The following is a 22946-nucleotide window of genomic DNA, read 5'->3' on the forward strand; positions in this document are numbered from 1 at the left end:
GTGGAGATGGGCAGGACACATTGCCAGAATGGAGCAGTTCAAGTGGACCAGGAGGCTAATGGAATGGCGACCGTGGGAGAATCGTCGCGGCAGAGGACGTCCCCCTATGAGATGGGTCGATGACATATCCAAAATAGCCGGACCAAATTGGATGAAAGTGGCAAGAAGTAGGCAGAAATGGAAAGATTTGGAGGAGGCCTACGTCCGAAGACGGACAACCTAGGGGCTGTGATGGATGGATAAATAGGCTTCAATCGTTTTCTTAACATGCAGTGTAAAAATCAACCAAAAAAAACTAAGAAACTCAACATGCTTTTTAATAAATGATTTGGAAACTTACTCAAAATAATTGCTGCATGTAAAGAAAATAAAGAAGCATTAATATTATAACAATACGTAGTGCAAAATATGAAAACAAAAGAACATTAGTGATGAAGGCATAGGATTGAAATATAAAACAATAACATAGCATGCAGTAGTTACTATAATAGATCGAGTGAAGTAAATACGTGACAGATAAGTACACCATAGTGCAGTTTATAAGTAAAGAACAATCAATGAAAGACGAGTGTAAGCTAAACTTCTAAAACAAATGACTAATCCTGACCTGTTGATGTCATAGTTCAAAAGTAAAGAAGATTCAATGAAAGATCAATCCTTGATTGTATGCCAAACTTTGAAGACAAACAAATCTTACCTGTTGATGCCATCGATGCAAGTAGCACCATTTCTGCAAGGGTTGGAATAACACTCGTTGACGTTGATCTCACAGTTGCGGCCGGAGGTGCCAGGCTTGCAGCGGCACTGGTAGCCACCGATCAGATCTTCACAGTGGCCTGGAGAGAATTTGTGAGGTCAATTAAAGACATGTACAGTAAATACGTAATAAGGTTAGTAAAATTGATAAGGAACATGATCATTATTTCTCCTAAGTGATGCCCATAAAAATACGAAAGTTGTTAATTTAGGACCTATCCGAGGGTCAAAATATTTTGTTGGACATCTGTTCCTTTTCATAGCAACTATGTTTGATCCGGAAGAAAGTCAAATGTTGGATCTTCGTCCTCTCTCTTCTTCTACAATCGCATTGTCAAACAATGCTATTGAAATAAACCAGGAACTCTTCCTAAAGGCTTGTTAGAATGTTCTTACCTCCAAATTGGCAAGGGTTAGACTCGCACTCGTTGATCTGGGTTTGACAGACTCTGCCGGTATACCCAGGGTGGCAGTTGCAAGTGAAACTATTGTCACCATCGATGCACTCTCCTCGATGACACGGAGCCGACAGGCAGTCGTTTATGTTGGTTTCGCAGGACATACCTGTGGAATAATATTATAGATTAGAAACATAGTTGTGGTATTCGGAAGACTTAAGTTTTGGGAGACAGTTGCCATGATTTTGTCAAATTCTATAACTGCTTTCTTACATTTTCTAGCAACGAAGTTTTTATAAATAAAGCAAGCAAGTATTATTGAATGAAGTTACAGTGACTGTTGTTGTTGTTTTCAAAGAATTATTTTCAGTACTATCTATCGCAAAATATGTTTGGTGTTGATGTTTGAACTATTATAGTGTCTGTAATTTTCAAAAAGCTCATGATAACTTACCAGTATACCCAGGTGGACATTCACAAGTATACCCAGCGACTGAGTCGTGGCAAGTCCCGCCATTGCGACAAGGACTCGAAGCACAGTCGTCTATATTCACTTGACAGCGGGCTCCGGTGAAACTGAGGATAGAAAAAATGAAGAAATTAGAATTATCTCGAGTATGTTATTTACAAAGAAAAGTCAACTAACGACCTTCAGAAATCTAAGATACAGAGGTTAATCAATATTCGGACCGTTTTAAAAAGCAATGGGTCAAAAAATATGTAGACCCTAAAGTTAAGACACATTTTTGGAGACATAATGCCAAAACAATTTTGATCAAGGATAAGCTTGCCAGGCTAAATGGCAAATCTTATCCTGTATCCAAGGTAAACATTGCGAGTTGTTTGTGCTGGTTTGATTTTCTCCTTATAAAATATTGTTTTACAGTTCTTGATGCATTCCCTTCTACAAATAATACGAAATGTGTACTTACCCAATAACACAAGTACACTTGAAGGCGTTGATCATGTCGTGACAGATGCCTCCGTTCAAGCAAGGGTTGTTCGCGCACTCGTCAATCTCCACCTCACATTGGGTTCCCGTGAAGCCTAGAAAAGAGAAACAGATGAAATTAGCGTAAGATAAAATCATATTTATAGGCCCCTTAGATTAAGGGACTCTTATAACTTTTTTTTTTTTTTTTCAAACCCTTGTCTTACCAATTGATTGACAAAGCATCTGAGTTCAGAAAACTTGAAAGTGCTTAAAGTAACCCATTAATGACTACATATTTCATTAAATAACATTGCCGCCGCAGCTTAGTTAATAGAAGGTAATTTCAAGATAGAAAAAACATACGGACAAGCACATACTCCGGGCTGGATGACTTCTAGACGCTAAATCACTTGACTATAACAACTTACTTAACCAAATATTTTATTAATACCTAATATTTTTATTTACACACAAGAACGAAATCCTCTTCAAAACGACACAACAGAACATAATACCATCTATTTATAGCTTAAAGTTAAAGTGTAATAACTTGAGCGAGTGACGTAGTTTAAAGTGCGCTTCAAGTTATCGGAGCATCGTAAAACGTAAAGCCGATGGCGACTACAATGTTCACTTAGTAAGTTAGGTACTTTACTTAGTTGTAACTTAGTTGGTATGTACTCTTGATATAGGTTGGAATTTTCTGTACCTATAAGCTATATTTACTCCTATTTTGGTTTGGTTTGTTTTGCTAAAAATTGCTTGCGTATTCAAAAAAAAAATTAGTATTTAATAATGAAAAGAGTAAAGAATATCATTAATATTTTTCTACTTCAAATTTTTCCACATTTTGCTATGCCTGAAGGTTTTTGTAAACAAGGATCCATTCGTTTATGATAGTGTAATAGACAACCAATGCACATAAAATTACATTCCTATAACCTAACCTATAATGAGATGGAATAAAACCTCACAAAACTGAAGCCCAGTCCATCATACCATTGTCCTAAAATCAAATTATATATTACAATAGACCCCATACAATAGTCCGTTCAATTCATACGGACTTCACATGAATACCATTATGACAGCAAAGAGATTTTATGTTTATACCATAGACTCGTCTCTGAGAATGCTAATTGACGTCAGTGGTCCAGACCCATCAAAACCATACCATCGACCTTCACATTGGAAAACGTACTTTAAGTTAAGGAGGATAGTTCTTAAAATTGAGTGGCGTTTCCACTGTCCTATGTTCAACTGGAAGTTGAGAAGCGACAAGGGGAATTGGACTGAGTAACGAAGTGGTTAAAGTTCAATTTTGAAATAAGAATGAAGAACTGCTCGAGGCAGGGCAATCTAGCTCCAACCAGTATCGAGTGTGCCCTTTTAAAGAAACAAACATAAATCTGCAGTTCCCTGACCTCTATTGTATAGACATAAAGTTTATATTTGTTTGGTTATATGACTTGTTTAAATGGTAATATCATTCTTAAGAAAATCACTATCCCGCCAAATTGGGAATGTGGTTCTGCATAGCAAAAAATTAAAATAATCGCAGTTGAATGACTCTTATGGTCGTTGTTTTAAAGTTCATTTTCGTTTTGTTTTAATTGGATTGTTGCGAGTAAATTAAATATTTAAATAGCGCGGTTCTTGAGTAGCATTTTATATCGTTTATGGAAAAAGACTGAAATATCTTGTACAAATATAAAGCTAGACAGAGGCATTGGAATCCTACTTAATAAAGTTCTATTGAGTAAGAAAGAATGTACAACTTGTGGAAGAAATAAAATATTAAGAGATGGCAAAAAAATCGTCTCATAGGACAAGTTACTTTCTGCAAAACCCGATTTGCAAACAGAACCTAGGAATATGTATAAAAAAAAATAAAAAGAAAAAAGATACTGCATACATTTTCATTAACTCTTACATGGTCCTACCCCAAAGGAAAATGACAAAAGACTATCTATTATTAGCTGATGAACAAGCGAACATACGCGTAGGCCTGACAGCCATGCTAATTCCGCCTTACGAATTACGATTACTTAAAACAATGACAATAAAATGTGTTTACGAGTAAGACTAGCCGTGGTGGGTCTATGACTTAGATAATTTTAACAACAGGAGAAGCTACTGCCGTGCCTTCCCTTCTGTTAGCTTGCGTACGCTTGATACGTCTGTACTTTTTATTTCGTAGTTATAGGTGTTTGAATCGGGTGGGTTAATACTAGGAATGAAATGGCAGTAAGATTCTGTAAAAGACTCCTCAAGTTTATGCTTGTGATTGTCAATTTTGCTGCATACGTGCGTAACGATGTGATCGAAAATGCATGAAGAAGCTATCACTATTTGTTGTCTAGCCACCTGCGCGTAAATTGGCAGACTTTTTCGCATACAATGTGCTTATGTAGGTTCCGGTTGGTTTAATGATCTAAGACCTATGGACAACATGGACTATGGTGACGATGGTAGGGATGCCCCGCCTCTAACTAGTGACCATTTTGGATTTAAGGTATAAGAGATCAGCGGTTTTGACCAGGTAGGTTTGTTTGATTGACAGGCGTAACCTTGTAACTGCTGAACCAATTTGAGAAAATTTTGTGTTAGATAGCCCATTTATCGAGGAAGGTTATAGGCTACTTTGTATATGGGAGTACAAAGTAATTACTACTGAACGTGGGTGTACCCGCTGGCAGAGACTACCTGATAAGAAGCAAGACGTGGGTGGAACCGCTTTCAGAATCTAGCAATTGATAAGGGTCAATTTACCACCTTTTGCACCTCTCAAATCCTTATTCCAATGTCCAGAATATTTATAGATAGGTCTTACAATATAGCCTGTATATTATGAAGATATCCTACAGTTTACGCCGTGGCTCGACCGTCACGATTTCGGATCACAAGCCACAATGAGAATGTTTGGTGAATGCTAATAGCTACTATTCGCATACATGAATGGCTAATACCAGTTTTAAATACATATGCCCAGCTGGCTTTAAATGCTTTAAATATTATGTATTTATTACTTTGTGGGTATTTGTTTGGGAAACCCCAAAGATTGTGGGAATTATTTCTGGAGGAAGAAGGTACCTCAATTAGGTATCTTAATGAGGTATCTATTTTGGATCATTTTGGACTTACATATGTTTAACATGGATTCGACTACTTATTTGACTGCCTTAACCCGGTCACACCCAACTTGGCGACCCTTCGGTAAGATTAATTGCCAGACTTTCGGGTTTCTGACTATCCATAACGACTGCCAAAGATGTGTAAAACGATAAAAAGGCGATAAAATATGATAAAGACATATTTCTAGAGTTCCATTATTCATATTTATACTTAGCTTCTATTCCATCATGCAAACAATTCCTTGTTCCGTTATATTAAAGGCAATAAAATAAATTGAATTAACAAATTATACTCCAAGTATGATACCTATTTGAAGTAATAGACGCCGTTAGCTTAGTTTTTCTACTTAAAATTATTATGGCGTTAGTGCTAATAGTTTTAAAGTAAAAACTGAGGAGTTGCCTCTTAAGAAATATGATTGATTTATGGTGTTAAATGAATGAAACGAATGATGAATGGTGTGCATTTTTTAGTTCACTAACTGTATTGCACATAAATCATCGCATGTACGAAAAAGTAGCTTACCGATGATATTTTCAATGATATTTCTTTTAAAAAAAGATGCATCTGGATGTAAAGTTGAATACCTATTTTTGCCTCTTATTGAACAGGTGTAAAAATAACAAGTTACAGACAACAAAGACTTTTAAAACGACAATTAAAAACAGGCAAGGGTCCGATATCAAATTATGCAGGTCAAAGACCTTATAGATGTTTTTATAAAAACTATAATGTCGTCATACAGTGCAGTCATGCCCTTATTTGTACTCGCGTGACAAGTTCGAGCTCAGTCGAGCATCGCGAGGTGCGCGGGCGCAGCAAGATGAACTTGCGGTCTCGTGTAATGATGCCTCAATTCCTTGTTGTTTTAACGTTTTATTGTAATATTACATGACATTATTGAGTCTTCTTTGAGACGGGAGAGAGCTAATGCCTTGTTTTGTCGTTTCTATGGTGATTATGTAAAATGGTGGACGTTATACGTCATTAACTCTTCCGTTTAATGAACTGACTTACCTGTAATGGTAAGCAAAAAGGCCACTAACATTCCTTATAGAATTTATGAGAGAAACTATGAGGGTGTAAAGAGGTAGGGTGCAAATGCAGACCTATATAAAGTCTTGTTAAAGCTAGTATTAAAAGCCCTAGCTTCATTATTCACCTTATCTACAGCAACTTTTACTTCCGTAGTTACAGCCTCTAAGAATAGGCCCACGTGGCAGGCAAATAATAGTCATATAACTTCGCTAAAAGCCAACAGTTCAACACCTTCTACAGGAAGTATGGGGTTAAAGATCAGAAGCGTCACTAACATACTCGTAACCCCCCCTGGTACGCCGTGGGATGAGAACATAGTGAATGAAGATGGTATTGAAAGTTTTCATTCATAGGTTTGATAATAATAAGAACTTAAGCAAAATATAATGGAGATGTTTTAGGTACCTAGTATTTTACTTTTTCAATACCCTACAGTACGTCGATTCTATAAAATTCAGACAACAACTCGCATTTCACTTCGCATTTCTCTTCGCTATTCACTCTCATTTCGCATTCGGTTCAAAACGTTCTAAAACGAAAACGTTCATCTCATACTTTATCTGTCAAAATCTCGAGTTTAATTTAGTTCAACTCGCAAACACGCTCGCAAGAATAGCGCTGGTGTAGTAACTCACGGCGGATTCAGATGTGAAGCTTAGAGTGAAGTCTTATTAGAATCACACTGCAGAGCTATCAAAAGAAGACAATGTAAATAAACCGATATCTCCCAAATTATTATATTTGGCATTCTTTACTTCTGATAAGTAGGTACCGAATATCGGCTTTAATTTTGCTTACTACAGATAGGAATTTGGCATTACTTGTATGGCGTTATTGTCATAAGTCTATCTCTTTTAAGCAAATAAGCAGATAGATAGAATATAATTATATTGGGAATTGCCGCAAACTAGATATGAATAGCCCATAATAGGTTGATGAACCAATCCCTAATAACCAACTTATTAATCCACAAACAAATTCACACGGTTTTTAGGTCATTAGAACTTAAAGAGACACCAAAAAAGATGAGCCGATGATACCCTTTGACACTTATGCAATAACAGATTGTGGCAAAAGATTTGAATATTTTATACCATTAATAATGACGAGAAGCGACTTTATCGCTGAATAAGTTTCCGATTTCCTTTTGTCTTTTGCAATGGAGGTGTAGCTTGTGAATGGGTAATGAATGGTGGTAGAAGGGGTATGAGTAAAGCTGAAGATAATTTGAAATGAGGCTACCATTGTATAGGGCTGTTTACTGTAAGGATAAAGTATCTCCTAATTCTTGCTCCTCATATATCTTCACAATTTCTGCTGGAGATTGGTATTCTATGTAGTTTCAGCTTTCTAAATTAATGTGCCCTTAGTGTATATTCGTCGTCGTTACAACACATATAAACCTGATTATTTATTATTCCACTACCAACTACACATCTATTCCTTTCCCAACCTAACACTTAGGTACATGTCCGCAACGCAACGCCACCCAACTTCCTAGCCATCTGAATGAAAACATAGGGAGCTAATACTACGTATTATAGCGTTGTGCCTAGCACACCGTGTCCGTATTACGTTAACTGTGACTCTGATAGCAAGGTTTGCCAGCAATCGTTTCCGCGTCAAGACAATGCGCGTGAGCAGACGCTCTCATCGCTATGGGAATTGGGTCCGGAATAGGGCTGCCAAGCTCGTAATTGGACCAATTAATGCACAGTAATTGTAGGTAAAGCTGGACTGGATGTAAATAGTAGTGTTGATAGATAGTTGTTAGGTTTATGTCCTGTCGTTTGCTTTTATAATGCGGGAAAAGTGGGATTGTGATTTCTGTATAGTTAGATGGGTAAGCATACGGTTGAATGCGTTTGCAGTTTTATTTTTTATTCAATTAGAGGGTGATCCTAATATTTTTAAGTGCCAAAGACCTTGCCAAATTATACCAAATTATACCACCACATTACCAAATGTAACAAATGTATATTCATCTCACTACTAAATTTGCTTCAAAATAACTTAAATTTCAAATAGAATTTCAAAATAAAACCCAAAAATAAGTGTTCATCTACCAACTTCACTACCATCAAAGTCTAAATCAAAAATATTTATGTAATAGCAAAAGGTAGACAAAGCGACAGCCCTAACCCAGCAGTATCACCCGTCTCTGTCTAATAGGAATTAATGATAATCATCAAGCTTACCGTCAACTGCTTGCAAATTGTAAGCTAGGCTTCAGACCGGCCTCTAGAGAAATCGAGCCCTACGACTACTTACTACTAAGATAAATGTATGCAAATATGTATTAGAAATCTGATAATCTCCCTATAAGTTAGTCTGAATTTATCATAATTCCAATTCAGGTGAACTGTCCTACCAGTACCTATCATGATGAGAAAATTTCAAATCCGTTTGGGTGCTGTCGGGTTTATGCAGTTTTGTCTTGAAGATAGGTTAAAACTGTGAATGATACTGATTATCGAATTGTTGGTACTATTTAGCCATGTCGACACACCATAATTTATAATCCATGTCGATATGAAAGAAGTAATAATTCTGCAATGCCCTAACGGTACAAACTTTATTACAATGTACAGAAAACGTCCAAGTTTCTATGCAGATTAGTGAATATAGTCGTCGAGATGCTTGATAAGGCAATTTGTGTGTTTGTTTCACTAAGATAAGTTGTTTTGAATATTAATCAATTCCCAATGACTCACGTAGAACTGGTTCCAATGAAGGTATTAGTAGTTGTGATAACTACGACGGTTGTAACATTTTACATCGTTAAAGGCCTATTCAGGTATTTAAGTAGCTGTATATTTAGTGTCGTGAAAGTTCATGCATATCTAGGTGGATTTACTGACCTAATTTTAGTCACTGATAGAGAAAATGAATTTCCTTCACAACTGTTAAATCACAAAAAGACATATTATCCATCTTGAATCAAAAATTTTAACACACTTTTAATAAAAGATGTTGGACAGCTAAATATCAATATTGAAGGTCCACTTACCAGGCATACAGACGCAGCGGAAGGTGCCAGGATCATCGAGACAGGAGCCATCGTTCCTGCAGGGGTGACTCTCGCACTCATTCACGTTGGTCTCACAACGGGGTCCCGTGAACCCAACGGAACAGTTGCAAGCGAAAGACCCTGGAGTGTTCACGCAGATGCCGTCATGTTCACATGGTGATCCTGGAAATGAGGATTGGTTAAAGACAATGGCTAAAGTAAGGAGACCAGTCTGTGAATGGAAATCACATAAAAAAAGATCTTTCATTGAAACATAAGTTACGCCTGTAGCTCTTAGAGACAATTTTACGGTGAGTTGTACCATTAAATAATTTAATTGGGTCTTTATCAGCCCCTTACTTAAAAATGCAACATGTTCTTCGTTCACCGAAAAAAAAAACATCATAGAATAAACTGAAGTTCGATGCTTACCCTGTTCACATTCATCGATATCCTCAGAGCAATCTAATCCCTTGTATCCGGATGCGCAGGAGCAAGTGTAGGAGCCGTTTATGGGGCTCGTGTCGCAGATGGCGTCGGCATGGCAAGGGTTGGACGTGCAGGCGTCGTCTAAGTGGCAGAGTAGACCTGGGAGGGAGAAAGTAAGGGTTAATCAGCTGACTCTTCAAAAAGGAGGAGGTTCTCAATTTAAATGTTGGTTTTATTGCTAGCTTTTATTTCTAAGCCTTCCTATGAACTTAAAAGTAAGTAGGTAGAAGTATTTAATAATCACTATCATCATACTGGAAAGAATCGGGTATCATAATAGAACAACTATCAATACAACAAGATCCCTGACATTCAAAACCGCATCCTATATCCTCATACACATATCCTATTTTAACCACTTTAAAAAATGAGGTTTAACCTGTATGTTTGGTTGAAAAGATTTTGTAGCGGTTTTCAGCATAATATTTATCACACTCGAGCGAAGATTTAAGATAGAAATTAAATATTGAAGTCGGTTTTAATTATTTTGCAAAACAGTTATTTAAGTAGGTATATGCTAATACTCAAAATTCACTCACCAGTCTTCCCAGGAGTACATTTACAGTAGAAAGCTCCGACCCTATCGATGCAGGTAGCCCCGTTGAAGCACGCCGCCCCTGCGCAGTCGTCGATGTTCACAGAACATTCTGGACCCGTCCAGCCGTTGACGCAGATGCAGGAGAAACCGCCCACTGAGTTCGTGCAAGTCGCTCCGTTTTGGCAGACTAGGGGCCTGGTGACAAAAGAAAATTGTTAGTTTATCTATGGAATACATAAGAGAAATAAATAGGTGATTGATGTACATAAATGACACTTAAAATTAATGACAAACTGTGTCTAGAAGTAACTGAATTTAAAAATTTTGGTAAAATATGTAGCGTTGAATGTCATAGATTTCCGCAAAGTAACGTCTGATTCCATAATTTAGTAACAAAATAATTATATACATACATTTTCTGTGACCGTTAATAATTATTACAAAAAAAAGGTATCAACACATTCAGAAAACTAAAAGTACCTAAAATCAAAAGAATGCACATAAAAGAGCAATAATTTTCGCGGGAAATTACAAAAAGTAGCCGCCATGTTTTTCACCAGTTTTAGTTTTAAAAACCATTTAATGGTGCTTATTAAAGAGGTTTGAATATTTCGGTTAAAACCTTCGTCGTAATTTTTGGCCGGAATTTGGTGCAGATTTTAAAGTTGTCTCTGATCACCGTTTAGCATATCTTTTTATTTAATGGGACATTGTAGATTTAATGTGTAATTTTAGAGTTAAATTGAAATTAAGTGGGGAGACATTTTTGGAAAAGAAATCTACATACATTTTTTTTTGGAAGTTGTTAACGACAAGCAATGACTTCGGTTTAATTATATTCAACAGTTTATTAGGTTTTTAATTCGATATTTCTGAAATAGCAGTATAGTTTGTCGTATTTTGCTGAGCAGATACGAATAAAAATGATAAATCTTCCTAGGTTCTACTAAGTTACAATTCTTAAGTGCTAAGTGCCTAGGCTTCGTACAAGGCACCGTTACAAAAATATCAATGAATAATCATAGTAATTACATTTAAATATTTCCACAATAAAGGTTAAAGGCGCAATGTAAATCACTAAAGTCCGTATTACGAAAGATTTATGCGGCCACTCGGGCACAATCGGGTACGATCGGCAAGGATCGAGAACGGGCGCGGCACGAGCGCCTGCGCGTATCAGATCAAATTGCAAACAATATTGCCAAACCTTTAGTTTAATATATTATAGTTAAAGGGTCGCGCTTTGCTTGTGTCAGATTGATAAGTTAAGAACTTGTTGAAGTAGAAGGAAAAAGGTTTAATAGCAAAAACAAAAGCAGGCCTAAAACAAATGAAAGAGGAAAATTAGGAGACACTGAACACGAAATTCAAAATTGATAATCAAGAAGAAAGCTAATAGATAATTCCAATAGATCTACCGGATTAAGGTAAGGTGAGACAGATTTATATAGATAAAGCTACATGAATGAATTATACTACGGTCACACCCAGACACAATTTAATATTTCTTAGGCTTACCATCGTAAATCCAGTGGGAGTGTCAATAAATTCATAATTTTTAACCATTTCTGACAGCACTGTGAAATGTGTTGTAAATTGCATACCAGGTGACGGAAATTGTAGCTTATGATATTAATAAATTATTATTTTGGTTGGTCTGTTATAATTCATTTTGTGAGTAACAGTAGTTTTGAAGTTTTGCTTGTTTGTTTTTGATTAAGAACATGCTTTCTGTGTCTACGTTGATTACCTTGAATTCATTATTTTAAAAGCTGTTTTTGACAGGGGTGTCTTAAAGCTGGCTTGTATCCTACTGTTGGGAACAGTAACGGTGGGTATTGAAGATTTTAGATACACTAATAACTCATCCTCCGAGCCTTTTCCCAATCATGTTGGGGTCGGCTTCCAGTCTAACCGGATTCAGCTGAGTACCAGTGCTTTACAAGAAGCGACTGCCTATCTGACCTCCTCAACCCAGTACCCCGGGCAACCCGATACCCCTTGGTTAGACTGGTGTCAGACTTACTGGCTTCTGACTACCCGTAACGACTGCCAAGGATGTTCAATGACAGCCGGGACCTACAGTTTAACGTGCCATCCGAAACACAGCCAATGGTGTCTAAGATATACTTAGAAAGTACATACAAACTTAGAAAAGTTGCATTGGTACTTGCCTGACCTGGGATCGAACCCGCGCCCTCGTACTTGAGGTTGGTCCTTTACCCACTAGGCCACCACGACTCTTAACACTAATAACTGTACTTCTTATATCGGCGTTTCTAGTTCTGACTGATAATTAATATCCTTTCTAAAATCTGTACTACAGAAGATTGTATCTGTATGAGTATGCAAAGCCGCAAAGCCACAAAATGAAGTAGCAAACTGTTTTTACTTCAGTTTACCTGGCAATATAACTATCATCACTTATCTATCTATTAGACCGGGATGAGGGTCCATTCATCACGCTCTGCACGGAAGTGAACCGAGATGATTGCAGGGGTCATCATCATTAATCACTTCGCTTTACGGGACCCACTGGGTGCGCCGACGCCAGATCAGGATCGAAGATTCGATCTCTAGATGTAACTGGCTTTGATTTAGTTTCTATGATGCTACTGATAAACCTGATTATGTTGTTAACACGGGAAATTCATGACACACAACGGACAGTTATCGCCTACTTCCTGGTTCCCATCTGACAAATAATTTTATATTTTTAACTGCCATCTTCGAAAATGAAGTCAATCATGCCAGAATTCTTTAAGTGCGGCTTTATTTCTTTTTAATTAATTGGGAACGAATAAAAAGATGGGAAAAAATCTGACAGTAAAAATACAATATAAATAATTATTCGACCACCTACAAATACTTGATTGTAATTACTCCCTTCACGACGATCGTTTATCCACCCGCCCTTTCTCCCCACTTAAGGCAGCGGCTTCACGTACCCGGTAGCACCGCGATGCGCAAGCACAGACGCGCTTAACGATCTACGCCGCTGCGTGTTCAACGCAAATTGTGCCGAAGCAATTTCCTCATAAAAGTATCGTGTTCAAAAAAATACGGTTATAAAAGTTTTTATACGTACTACACTGATTGCTAAGGAAGGTACAGTAAGGATATTGAGTACGTAAAAAAAGTGATGAAGTTTGACTAAATAACGGGTTGCGAGAGACTCGTTAGTGGTTTGAGGAAATGAAAGATATGGATGGAATATCATTTCGAAAGCCAACAGAGAAATTGGCAAAGTAAATGATAAAATCACATCTGCCAATGACTTTTAGCTTTTAAAAGAAGTAGACTAGAATCAAATGAATGATTACAAATATGCAATCTAAAATAGCGAAGTTGTTGTAGAATGAAACCCCAAGTAATAAAGCAAGGCTTTATTAAATAAAAGCTCTGCAGACCAGTTTTGAATAACCTTAATAGCTTTTATCTTACAGCATCTGTAAGCGAGTGTACGCGTCTCCGAGCAGATTACTCCTCTCCATATAAAATAATCGATTAGCAAATGATTAATAGCCAATCGATGATGCTCAAATTGAATATCCTATCGGCGATCTGGTAGCCAGACAATTACAAATTATCGTAACGTCCCTAGAATGTTAAGAAATTGTTACTGTGAAAGACTTTTTTTCTTGTTCTGGGCATTCTATTTTAATAAATAAGGATGCTGTCGGTATGTATGTGCTTATCTTCAACGTTAAAAACATTTAAGAACTTAACAAAATAACAAGATGCTTGCTACACAAAACCATAAAGGCTTACACATCATCTGACTTTTACGACCTTTACAAGAGAAGAGACAGCTGTCGCATTCTTTTGCCTACAGCCCCAACCGGACAGTTATAATAGTGCGTACTTATGCGACAATTTCCTAGCCAGCCAATTCCTCTGGAATCGGGGTAAAAAATAAAATTGTGCGCCTAACAAGACGGTTGCTTCGTGACTCCGCCGACACGTTGTAAATCTAAGAGTGAGTAATTTCTTTGAGAATTCTGTAACTGTTTAAGGGTTAGAAGAGGTGAAGTTTTTTAGGTTTAAGTGGTTAGTCCTTCGTCTGTGGGTGTGATTTTAATTGTCCATATATTTTGTATTTTATGGCCCTCACTGTTACGTGAGATGGTTTCAATATTGTTGCTTTTAATGTTATTGGTCCTTCGATACGGTTGTTTATTGTTTAACGGCTGTCTCATAAAATGTCCCTTACTTATAACCAATTCTGTTTTCTTTTACCAACATTCTTATATCAACAAACATTATCGTTTGTTATAATTAAACTTTCCTCATTTCATTAATTAAAACTCACACTTAGGAATAATTGAACGGCTTTGGAACACATCATGAATAAACATGGCGAAGCTTAAAATTCTGGTTGTACTTACTATCAACATTTTTACCCAATAAGGGATAGGCATTTTAATTGTGACTTTCTTAAAGCCAATAGCCATACGGAAACAGCTGGATCATTAAAATGAATTGATAGGTAAGTATATATTCAATAACAAGAAAATATTTCCTCAATTAACAGAAATGTCCAGTGAACAATTACAGTTAGAATATTGATAGTCACTTAGATTTAGTAATCAAAAGCTTTATGAGACATGAAATTAGAGAGTCTGGTCATAACGTAGCTTATTTAAACATTACTGGCGAATAAGATAGTAGTCATAATTTAATACTAAGAGAAAATAGGACATGACTATTGGAATAAGCTGTTCCCCTGAGGGTCTGGCTATCTTTATAGGTACCAAATATTTTAGGATATGTAGTTTTGACGTAAAAGCCAGATAGACAGAAAGACAGAGGTACTCTCACATTTATAAAATTAGTAAGCATAACGATACAGATGAAACAATCAATGTTGTAGATAATTTTTATGAAGTCGCTGATGCAGTTTTAGCTGAGACCAAACATTTCTAAGAAGAAAGACAGACACAAGATGTAAATAAACAAACTAAGCGTAATGTAACACGATAGCAATGCCACCTGTACCGTTGCTACCTTCCGGCGTTAGCGGAGTGTAAATCTTGACTGACGTTAGATTATAGCCCTCAGGGGATGAAGGGAGATGGTGGATGAAATGTTATAGTTCATAAAGCTGTTGTTTGGTTCAGAACTTTACGTGGCTCTTTGTGAAGAAAATCAATTTGCTTTTTAAGAAAATAACGATTTGATGTTGCTAATTCCAAAAATCCCTTTTCAATCAAAGTTGATTTCTTTGAGAATAAGAAACCTAGGAAAGCACACGCATATATTTACTTACAGCTAACTTAATTTGCCTTCAACCGGGCACATATCCAAAACTATGGAATTCTGGAAATTCCAAACAATACTAGATTTGAAGGTATGCCATACAATGAAGGCTATATAATGAAGAACTAAATGCATTGACTATAAATATAACATTCCTTTTATATCCTCAAACACAACACCTAAAGCGCGACCCGATCTAGCATAAAACTTTATTATAAAAACTGTATCGACTTCCACCTCAAAACCAAATGAAAAAAAAAGCCTTAAGGCACCAAGACGTAACTTGATATTGGGCACGCATTTATCTGACGCGTTTCATGAGCCAGCGACTCGGATACTGTGACACTATCCCATGGAACAAACCCACAAGCAAATCTAAAGCTAAACAACAAAGGAATAAAGTCCAAAATTAGATAATCAAAGTCCACCCTGCTGTACATGCTACAAGTAAAACAAAACATAAGCAACAACACTACGCTAAAGTGTGTCCATACAAAGTTATCCTTTCAATTGAGAAGGGATTTCGTAATCGAATTTGAACTTTATTGGATTGTGATAAGAGTTATAGGAATGCAGATCAGGACGGGATTATAGGTTGTCTGGTTTCGAAAGAGGCCTTTGCAGCGGGAGGTCTAACAAATCCATAGATGGTCGAAATATTAATAGTTTGTATAGAGACGATTAATTCAAAAGAAATGGGTAATAATATTCATTTTTATAATCGTATTACTTTTATGACGTAAGCAATATATCAGAGGGACCAAAAAAGGAGATGTTTTGAAGCGGTCATATTTTTTTGAATTTTTCGGTAATGATTTCCACTTTGTTTTATGGAACGCCATTGGGAGTCCCTCTTGGTGGCCGGATTAGAAACTTTAGGGTCAAGTTAACTCTGATTAGTTTAAATTTGAAAACAGTAATAAAAAAGTATTGAATAATACATATTGATACATCTCCATTTACGTACAGCATCTAATCGCCTTCTCTCGTGTATTGTTGAAGATAAAAAGAAAAAAGATTCGTCTCATCTTTCATCGTCCCGTCATTCATCAATCTTAATTTACAAGCTTTTGAGGCGCCATAATATCGGAATGGTACATTTACGACATACTAGCTGTTACCCGGGGTTTCGCCCACGTCCTATGTAAAAAAAAAACATATTTAGATAAAACTAGCTTTTGCCCGCAACTTCGTTCGCGTGGAATAGTGACTACCAGCAGATTTTTGATTTGACCAATAGATGGCGCTATATGTCCGGAATAATTTTATTTTTATTTTTTTATTTTTTTGTAATAAAAACTATCCTATGTCCTTTCTCAAGTTTCAAACTATGTCTGTACCAAATTTCACACAAATCGGTTCAGTAGTTTAGGCGTGAAGAAAAGACAGACAGACAGACAGACAGACAGACAGAGTTACTTTCGCATTTATAATATTAGTTTGGATAACCCGACAAATTAAGAATGTTTCATATAAAGTTCAGTAGTACCGGAGCGTTTTGGGTCCAGACAAACGAACTCAAATCTTCTCTATAACACTAGTGTGGAATTAAAAATTTTGAGATTGATACTATCACAGTACAGTTAATCTTTAAAATATTCACGATTATGAACGATAAAGTGAATATTTTGGATGCCAACCATTGATTATGGCGACATTTAACTGTGAATAAAAATGATTACAGTTAAATTAATTCCCGTGCGAAAGACACAGTAAACCTTAAAACCGGAGGTACTGAAGAAAAGGTTTTTGCGCTAATTATGAAGCCTTTAATTCCGGACATACAGAAGCCGCATAATCTTTGCTAAAAATCTTGGAGGATGTGTATTTTGATCCGTACAAAAAGTTTGGTTCAGATGAAACAGAAGTCCAATGGATATCAATTTTCTTATAATCCGTTGAAGAAAAAACTGCAACTGTTAATAACAATAACCATGTTCAAGATTGTACACTTTTACCTGAAGCATCAAAAGTTTTTAAAGAGACCCGAAATACATATCTGGAGAAGGATAAGACATTACTTAACAAAATAAACAAACTATGCACTAAGTAATAGAAAAATATGAGAACTTAAACCATCAAGAAGTCAATTACTGGAAAAAATGAAGTCATTTGCGTTTACAGACGCCAAAGTATTATGAATACATCGCTATACTATTACCGTGCGAACGTAGGAACATCTTGGTGTTTTTTGTAGCCAATCATTAGCTAACAATTAATGAAGGAACGGCGCATCGCACATGGCGACTAAGGACGTTGATCCTAACCTAAGTTGCTAGCACAAAGCGGGGAAAATAGCTACCTGTCTAAACGAGATCAGTCGGAATGAAATATAGCTAAAAGTCGAAATGGTTGAAAGTTCAAAACTCGTAGAAAATGTCAAGGTTGAAGAACTAGAGATAAACATTGCATAACAATGACAGCTAAAGACAAAATAATAGCTAGAATAATAAATTAACATTCAACAAACGTTTTTGGACGAAAATTAGAAGAATTAGTTAAGAAAACATTAGGAAAAAATCAAAAGTACAAATATAACAAAAGTAAACAGGAAGAATGAAGCGTGTTCCGCTATTCTGTCGTCGCTTGAGACGCGGGGCCGTTGACTTCTTGACGAGTTATTTTGTAATTAACGCCCAATACATCGACACACAGCCACGATGATATTGTATCATACAAAAAACTATCTCAATACAGATGTAGATATCATTAGCCCGTTTATAATAACATTTGGCAGTAATTCGTTTCATTAACTTGTCGGTTTTTTAACGAGTTACGCAAAAAATACATATTGTGGACATAGTCGCATGCGCATCGTCATCCAAGATGGCGTCTGATATTGAATTACGAAGCTCAGGACGCGCTGTTGTTTTTAAAATTGTCCTGCTCCCAAATTTCGGCCTTGTGCGTCCGCAATAAAGAGTAATCTTTGGTTAATTCAATTTTTTAGGCGGTGCAATCATCCGATCCGTTCCAGACTTCGTTTTGCCGGGACGCAGGCTTAATTGGGCCGCGCCGATTCCTTGACAAGCGAATAATATCTCGCAACACATATTTTCCAATCCGAGCATACCGCGCCCCTTTCATCGGGACAATAAAGTCGATATTTCTATGACATGCGCTGGCGCAGCCGTAATATTTCATTGTCAATTATAGGCAGTGCTTCGAAGTCCAAGAAGGATACACGAGCCAACAAATTGGCGAGATGTAACTGTGTACATAAAATTGTTCGCGTATGAAAGTTTAATTCCCTCAAACTATTGGCTGACTCATACTCTAGGGACTCAGTTATTACCAACTTTCGAAAACCCAATAGTGACAAAGACTTTATAAAACTGCAATTAATTTAAAATAATTGACAGTATTTGCTGAAGAGCTTTTTCAAAGCAACGGTTCTTGCTTTGTTGATTCGCGCGAAGATCTTAACCGTCTTGATTGGCGGATATCTTCATTTATCTAGATTAACGATAAGATCTTTAATGCCGATTTGTTCATTAATTTTGTAATTAGTCGACTGGTTTTTAACTATGAGAAATGTCACAGAGGGCATGTTAACGACTCATTTATCAAAAAAAGATAATTGAAGAGCAACTAAACTTATGGTATTACCTAAGTTTAGCGATGATTAAAACAATATAGCACTAGCAAATGGTGATACGGACGTGAAAGGTTTCTGAAATGTAATAAACGCTATTATTTCGTCTCCACGTACTCACTATCATTCATCAACAAGCTATTCTCTTGTCATTCAGTTTGATTGTCAATATTGTCAGTTAACTTGACTGTCCTTTACGACTTGAATGATCAAAGAATGGCTCGGACTACGAGGTTAGAAAATAACTTTACAATTGTCTTGTTAACTTTCAATAAACAATACAACAGCGTTTCTAAAGTTCAACTTATATAAAGTGTTCGTTTCATGTTACGCCGTTCTATTTATTACGACTGTATATAACCTGTTGTTGTTTTAGGTAGACGTTATTTAGCAAGTTATCATTTACATAACAACCAACTAAAACTAAATCAGATGCAGATTCAAAAAACTGAGTCATCACAAGGTTAAGCAGGTCATCCTTGCTTGATTTCAAAGACGATAGATAACAAACAATCAACCAAACTTAACAAAATCTGATCTAAAAGTACCAGGACATCATAAAACTGAAGCAGTTAAAGCAGCCTTACCTGAGAGCGCACTCATCGACATCAGTCTCGCATAGTGTCCCGGTGAAAGTGGGCGGGCACTCGCAAGTGTAGGAGTTGAGACCGTCGACGCAGGTCGCGCCATTCTGACACAAGTGGCCGGGACAGTCGTCGATGTCGATCTCGCAGTTTTGCCCGCGATAACCTGGGGAAAGATGAGAGAATTTGATAATGGTTAATCTGATATACTGGGTTGTGCATCTGTTTCATTTATGAGAGAGGTCAACAATTAGAAAGGCTCGGTATGAGATATAGCCCTAGGAGAGCTTATTGCAGCCATCCATAAAAAGCTCAAATTTTTATTCTGTGTCATGTACCTACCAAGTTTAGTCACAAAGTTAACAAAGCAAAAATGGAAATAAAAGTCAATTCTAATAAAGTTAACAATATTTATAAATATACAGAAGAATGCAAGCCTAATGCAATTAAACTATTGAAAATTGTTTAACAGTAAACTTTAACTGAAATAAACAGTTTGAAAACAATCCTAAAATTCTTAGACTATGAATCAACATCATGAGAGTTCTTAAAAGAAATGGTTCCCAAATTAATTAGTCATCTACACTCTTAAAAAAATTTGATAGACTCTTTATTCTAAGTGTCAGGACATCTGTTTTCTATTTTCAGCTGAAGTGTTATAGTACCATGTTGATTTAAAACACGTGTAATTTATTACGTCATTGGCTTAAGTGTTAAAGAATCTATAACAACCATTTCTGATGTCAGACTTATAAAAAAACTATCAAGACCATCATTACTTAGCTAAATGATAATCTTTTTAATTCAAACCTACTGAAGCATAAAACTAGAACTTTTTAGTGCTAAAATTAGCCATGGCTAACTTTTTTCCTCTTAAAACAACACGCAAAGCGCTAAGTAGAGGAAAACAAAAAATATGATCAGACGAAGACAATAAGCTTTAATGAAACAAATGAGATCTGGTTAACAAATCTCACGAGACTTTCAATAGAAATCAATTTGAAGTTGGAACAGATATAGATAAAGATCCGATTACTATTGTAGTAGGTATGTACAAGATCAGTGGTCAATCCTGGAGTGTTGAAATCACACCACGGTTTACAATTCGATTAGCGAGTATAGAATCTCATTATATTCATTAAGCGGTCAGTTCCCACGATGCCACATGTGCTACTGTTTATGTTAGAAGCGCCTCGTTTAAATCTCTCGACGCCTTTTTTTGACTTGAAGTCAACGTGCGGAAAGTTGGGGATAAATATTTTTGTTAAGATACGACTGGAATAGCTTTTGCAGTAGACGTTGGAGTTTAAAAATAGAATTCTAAAACGGTTATTTATGCATTATTTTGGACTTGCTTGATGAAGGAGATACGTATCAACTGAATAATAAAATTGATTTTAAACAGTACAGTACAAAAAAGAAATAGAAATAAATAAAATGATTACCATATCCAAATGACGTCAAGACAATTCCCAACATATTAATAAGATAAAAGAGCTATAAACACAATCATAAAAATGAAGATTTCGTATATCTCAGTATAATTAAATGATTTAATCCTAATTAGCGCTTAATAAGATTGGAAATAGTTAAGACGAAAGATGAAAAATAAAACTGAGAACACTATAAAACGGTTTCGGTTGATACGCGAAAGTAGATTTTATCACCATACCGACAATTTTATGTGTTTTGATATAAAATTCTTGAATTTTATTGTACATTAACATTAAACCGTTGTGTTACAAGTGAGAGAAGGTGCATCTAAATTAAAGTTCCATTAGAAAATTAACATATTATATTTATGCTTCCTTTTAAGAGTCGAAGAAAACTTTGATTGGTTAATAAAAGTTGTCTTTGCAGCGATGAAGATTTTGCTGTTGATACTGGAATCTTTAATGTTCTGACTCACTTCCATATTGAAACTTACTTCAAGTTCTTAATCCACCATAGTACCGAGGCTTATATCAAGCACACTTATTCCCACTTCTTTCCCAAGAAATTTGCCACCAGCAATCACACCAAATATTTGTTCAAATATTTCAAATTCATCTTCATTACTTCTGGCAACGCTTCTTTCTCCATTATTTGCCTTTGTACGCCATGATTGAATACACACACAAACATTGGCTACAAATATTGGTGTTTCGTCTTACGTAAACTTTTTAGAATCTAAATTGACAATCAGATTAACATAATATAACAGTGTGAGAGATTCTCTCCCTGTCTTCCCATAAGTCGAGTCTTGTACGGAAGCTATTATTTCAGAGACACATGTTAGAACAGTTTCAACATGTGTTAATGATTCAAATATTAACTAATAGGGTTATTAATATTACGTTTCTAGTGTAGGAAATGACATGACACAGTGGATAGTGTTATGGTGAGTGATAGATGGTTTTTAAGCAGTCATAATATTATTTCTTTGAAATTTAGTCATATGAAGCACGTGTAAGCAAGTATATTTTTAAAAATTTTGAAGGACATTGTTATTCTTTATATAATAATTGTAAATATATTAGATTTAAGTGATTTGACTTTTATGATTGTGATCAAAGATTTATAGATTGCAATCTTAATTATCATTGGTTTTTTGATCATATTACTGAAACAGCTTAAGTAGACGCAAGTCATAATAATAACTTTGCATCAGAAAAATATGCATACGATTTTAATAATACACTAGATAATATAAACAACTAAGCTACTGCGACAGATATGAATAATAACGCTGTCATTGAAAATAGAATTCCATAGTAATTATGAATGTATTTATTACAATGCAGATTGTAATATTAAACATGTAATCAAAGGAGCCAGCGAAGCGTGCGCAGCAGTATTAAAATTATAGTTAGTTGAATGGGAATGCGGTAAAAACCTGACAATCTAGCTAAACTTGGTACTTGGGTACATTTGTTGAGTTATACGGTACTTGAGATCAAGCTTGATGAAAAATATGAAGCCAGACAAGAGATAAATAAACATAAAACAACATGGATGGCTACAGTTGAAAATTCTTACTCACCAACAACTAAAACGTTTAGAGTCAATAAAATTAATGTGAGTGCCATCATAACATTTGAAGCAGAAACAGAAACAGCTATTAAAGAAAATACAGATCAAACAACATCTTTCTTTCTTTTTCAATCATCAAGTGTTGTAGAAATGTTAAGTCAATAAACAAATACAGCTTCAGGTGTTAATTAACTGTAT

At 35.9% G+C, this 22946-nt stretch overlaps 1 protein-coding gene across 5 annotated transcripts in view; it reads right to left on the minus strand.

Annotated features, from left to right (window-relative positions):
• LOC124636369 (neurogenic locus Notch protein) overlaps window positions 1-22946 on the minus strand; it is a 130217-nt gene that overhangs the window by 17745 nt on the left and 89526 nt on the right. For all 5 annotated transcript variants that reach the window (XM_047172475.1, XM_047172467.1, XM_047172449.1 and 2 more), the window contains 8 exons: window positions 19740-19902; window positions 10300-10493; window positions 9704-9859; window positions 9272-9454; window positions 2087-2201; window positions 1609-1730; window positions 1153-1320; window positions 698-836 (listed from right to left, as the gene is read on the minus strand). In XM_047172475.1, coding sequence (XP_047028431.1) covers window positions 698-836; window positions 1153-1320; window positions 1609-1730; window positions 2087-2201; window positions 9272-9454; window positions 9704-9859; window positions 10300-10493; window positions 19740-19902 — 1240 coding nt within the window. The remainder of the gene's footprint in view (window positions 1-697; window positions 837-1152; window positions 1321-1608; window positions 1731-2086; window positions 2202-9271; window positions 9455-9703; window positions 9860-10299; window positions 10494-19739; window positions 19903-22946) is intronic.

This window comes from Helicoverpa zea, chromosome 2 (genome assembly GCF_022581195.2).
Source record: "Helicoverpa zea isolate HzStark_Cry1AcR chromosome 2, ilHelZeax1.1, whole genome shotgun sequence".
NCBI classification, from domain to species: Eukaryota; Metazoa; Arthropoda; class Insecta; order Lepidoptera; family Noctuidae; genus Helicoverpa; species Helicoverpa zea.